Source organism: Asparagus officinalis, chromosome 4 (genome assembly GCF_001876935.1).
Source record: "Asparagus officinalis chromosome 4, Aspof.V1, whole genome shotgun sequence".
NCBI lineage: Eukaryota > Viridiplantae > Streptophyta > Magnoliopsida > Asparagales > Asparagaceae > Asparagus > Asparagus officinalis.
This window is the reverse complement of record NC_033797.1, coordinates 47,334,006-47,338,257: the sequence shown is the minus strand read 5'-3', so window position 1 is coordinate 47,338,257 and position 4,252 is coordinate 47,334,006. Positions and strand designations below refer to the sequence as shown.

General features: G+C 32.9%; 1 protein-coding gene across 2 annotated transcripts in view; it reads left to right on the top strand.

The window, feature by feature from the left end:
* LOC109835934 overlaps positions 1-880 on the top strand; it is a 13,697-nt gene extending 12,817 nt beyond the window's left edge. Inside the window, exons 2-3 of one of the 2 annotated variants that reach the window (XM_020403898.1) lie at positions 347-428; positions 617-880. In XM_020403898.1, the coding sequence (XP_020259487.1) occupies positions 347-428; positions 617-798 (264 nt within the window). In that variant the 3' untranslated portion in view covers positions 799-880. Of the gene's footprint in view, positions 1-346; positions 429-613 lie in introns of both variants that reach the window. The other variant, XM_020403897.1, reaches the window with a different exon arrangement.

The following is a 4,252-nucleotide window of genomic DNA, read 5'->3' as shown; positions in this document are numbered from 1 at the left end:
CAGCGCTAGCCACGAAGCGCGAGCGAGAATTTGTCCCATCCACAATAAGGTGTGGGGATACCCCACGGGAAAACCCAAAGGAGAATCAACATATGGCTAACAAATGTTTATGAAACCGACTTTTCTTATTTTTTTATAATAATAAGAAAATAGACTTTGTCTTTTCTTTTTGTTGGGCATTTAGATGCTATGCTGAATTCAAAATCTTTCAGACATCAGCCAGCTAAGATTCACTCATCAAAGTTCTGTGATGAAATGATATTTCTACCGAAAGGATGAGAAAAAAATTAATTAAATTCTGAATTTAGGATTAACTTTTGTTACAAAATGTTCATGAAAAAAGCAGGTGCAGGTGATTGTGATGAGAGCCAATATGAACTGCAAACATTGCCGAAGGAGGGTTTCTACTATTATATCTAAGATGAACGGTAAGGACCTACCTATAAGCAAAGTAAAAAAGTTGCAATTTTAGTACATTTTTAGAAGCACAACATAAATAAAATAAGACCCACAAATTGAAGAGGTTAATTAATTTGTCTAATCTTACCATTATTAAATATTTGCAGTTGCACACATTTAGTCATATATATTTGCCCCTTTTTTCGTAATTTAGCAGGATTACTGGACTACATGGTGGATATGAAGAAGAAAGAGGTGACACTCAGAGCAGTTGTCGATACAAAACATATTAATAAGAAGAGGCGGAAGACAAAGCAAGATACATTTGATCACACTGACAACAAGAAAAATCCATGCTTTTCAGGATTCTTTAAAACTATGTGTTTAGGAGCATTCTAATGCAATTTAATATGTAAACATGCATACATGTAACTTTACATTGGTTTCAATTAATATACATTAGCCTTAGGCAAATGTACAAATTTTCATAATAAAAGCTAATTAAATGGTGAAGTTGTTGCTCTTCTTCCCTCTTCGTTGTACGGAGATCAACTAATAGGAATAAGAATCCTGTTAGAAGCATCCCTATAAAAATGGACCCCTATAGGAATGGGTGGCTCGCATCATAGATAGAAGAGCTCAAATCCAAATTAACTAACCTCCCAATCACCCAGATCAATCCAAATTAATCTGCACTCGCTGAAAGCAAAGATTTCTCGAAAGTAAGAGATTGTTTGATATTGGAACACATATAGTCTCCATTGGCTTTGAAAAGTATCTACGACTTTTCTAACTTACTAGCAAAACCTTAAAATTACTATTCTTGCCACAGTGAACTCTATTCATTCTACAGTATAATTCAGCATATTAAGCCCTCTCTTCAAGCTCAACACAATATTGAACCTTAAACGCCGTTCATGCTATAATAACTTTCAGACTTAATAGCACTATTTTCTCTGTGGTTTTTATTTTTCATTTTTATCCTAAAAAGTGCTTTTTATGATACAACAAAATTTTTGGCCCTTCCTCTACTATTCAAGCAAAAGTAAAATTCTTAACCATGAAAACATTGTTCATATTGACTATTTTTTCTATTCTTGCAGGGGATGATTTGAACCTTTATCAGATATTTCACAAATATAGATCTTTTTTAGCTCTATCAAAGAAAATTGGTAAAACTTGCTAATTAATATATTCTTGTTAGTGTGACTCAAATATGGACTTAAACCAAGAGTTTTCTATATTGGATAGAATTGGCTGAGATGATTCTTTTTTATTAGAAATATAAATGAGAACCTATAATATTTTATGGTTTAACATGGTATCAGAGCCATACAAACCCTAACCTCCACAAACTTAAATCCTCACAAAACCCTAGCCCCCAATCTATTACCATCAAACTCTGTCTTCTTTCTTTTTGTTACTATTTACTTTGAATAGTAAGTGGTCAACTACTATTCTTGACAAATAGTGACGCTATAACTGCTCTCTGTGAAGAGTATCGTCTTTACTTTATTGTTCACCGTGAACAATGCTTTGCTTCGTGTTCACTCTGTTTTTTATGCTATTATTGATAGCAATAGTCATCCCTAATATACATGTTCTTATTATTGCCTATGCCACCGTGATTAACCTTCATTCACACTGCCTATGCAACTTGTCGACACTATCGTTGTCACCGTTTGTCTTCTAGAAACTTTAACTATCATTAACTACTGGAAAGAAAGTTTGATTGAATCAAGATTTGCTTTGATGTTTGGCTAGAAGAAGGTCATTTTCTCAGCTTTATTTATTTTGTGGATCCTTAAAGAAGGATCAAAAAATTTGACAGATCCCTAAAGAAGGATTGTATATTTGGTTGATCTATGATGATGATCGTTTCTTTAATTGATCCCTAAAGAGAATTATTTATTTGGTTAATCCCTAGATAGGATCGTTAATTTATTTGGCTGAATCGTGAAGAAGATCGTCTATTTCGTTGATGCATGGAGAGGATCATTTGTTTGGTTGATCCATGAAGAGAATCATTTGTTTGGTGGAATCCTAGAGAGGATTGTTTATTTGATGGATCCATAGAGAGGATTGTTTGCGCGGTTGGTCCTTGGTGAGGATCGTTTGTTTGTTAGTTTCTCAGTCGATCTATAAAGAAGATCGATGTATCATATTTGGTGATTTCGGTTGAGGTTATTCATGGTGAAAGACTGTAAGCGTCAAAGTGCCCGACGTGTATAGTTTGTAAAAAAAATTCAAAGTGGTGCTAGTATCCATCAGAGAAATAATAATATTTGAGTAGGATAATCTTTTCTTGACCAAGCTGTAACACCAATCTCAAGAAGAGTAGATCAATTTCTAAATATTTACTCCGATACATATTAGTATCACTTTGTTTGTAAAAAAAATATTTAGGAGGCGCATGCTTCTAGAAATTTATTTCTTTCTGTTAATTACTCTTGTTGAAAGAAACCCCTGATTAGTAGAAAGCAAAGAATTAAATAGACATCAAGAATCAAATGTAGAGAGATATCAATTTTATTATCTTTTTAATGTATTACAAAATTAAAGAGAAAGAAGATGTGATCTTAGGTCTCCAGACAATGTTCTGGAGCCCTCCACCCTTTCAAAAATAAATAATACAGAGGACCTTGTCGTTGTTGTTTCAAATTCTAAGTCTCTCCTTCTTTTCAATCTATCTGCCTTTTCTCTATCTTTTCTGTCGTTTCTTTTTATTATTTTTCTCTTTTTTTTTTGAACGGTAAATGAGGTCTCAATTTATAGGTAAGACCAACAAGTTATCGCCAGGTGTTTAAAATGGATTGGTGGGGGGTTATTGTAACTTCCTCATTGAAGCTTCCTTATCAAGATTGTTGCGTTCGTTTATCATAACGAACGTCTTCTTTGCTTTTCATTTCTCAAGTGCCTATCTGCTTATCTTTCATGTTTCTAAAATAAGTGTAGAACGTCTTCTTTGCTTTTCATTTCTCAAGTGCCTATCTGCTTATCTTTCATGTTTCTAAAATAAGTGTAATGGAGAGCATGTATCCCTTCAAGATGTTTCTAAAATAAGTGTAATGGAGAGCATGTATCCCTTCAAGTTAAAATAAGGTTCATATGAGGGTGAGTATCCTCGAGTTAGATTTTATAGTTAAGGCTTATGATCACATGACTTACAAATTTACATAAGGTGTTGTCATCCTCAATTTAATTTTTATTTATATGAGGTACTACACCTCATATTGATTTTGATTTGTATGAGGCATTGATGTCATCCTTAACTTGATTTTCATTTATGTGAGGTACTACGCCTCACATTGATTTTGATTTGTATGAGGTACTATCCCTCACATTAAGTTTTATTGATCAAATTTGATAATTACAAAGAGAATATGTGCCTCTATGAATTAATTAATATGGACACTTACCTTCAATGGTTTAGATTTATATGAAGTACTACCTTCATATTGGTTTTATTTACAAGGCTTGTTGAGCTTATCAATTTTGGCAACTACAAGGAGAAGGTGTGTCTGGACGGTCTACCTTTATTTGTTTAAATTTATATGAGGTAATATCCCTCATATCAGTTTTATTTCTTATGAGGTACTATCATCATCACAGTAAGTTTCATCTATAGGGCTTGTTGATACATCATAATTTTTTTTGTATCTACAAATTGCCCCCCTTGGCTTACATGCTCGGTTTTTTTTAACCGAGTACGTGAGTCCAAGTTTTTTTCTTCTTCTTCTTTTTTAAATAAAAGGCTTAGGATTAGCTCACTTAATGCAAATATGAGGAGTCATTATCTAATTAAAATTACTAAATTAATTTGAGATAAAATCCAATTTAAAAAATGATATCA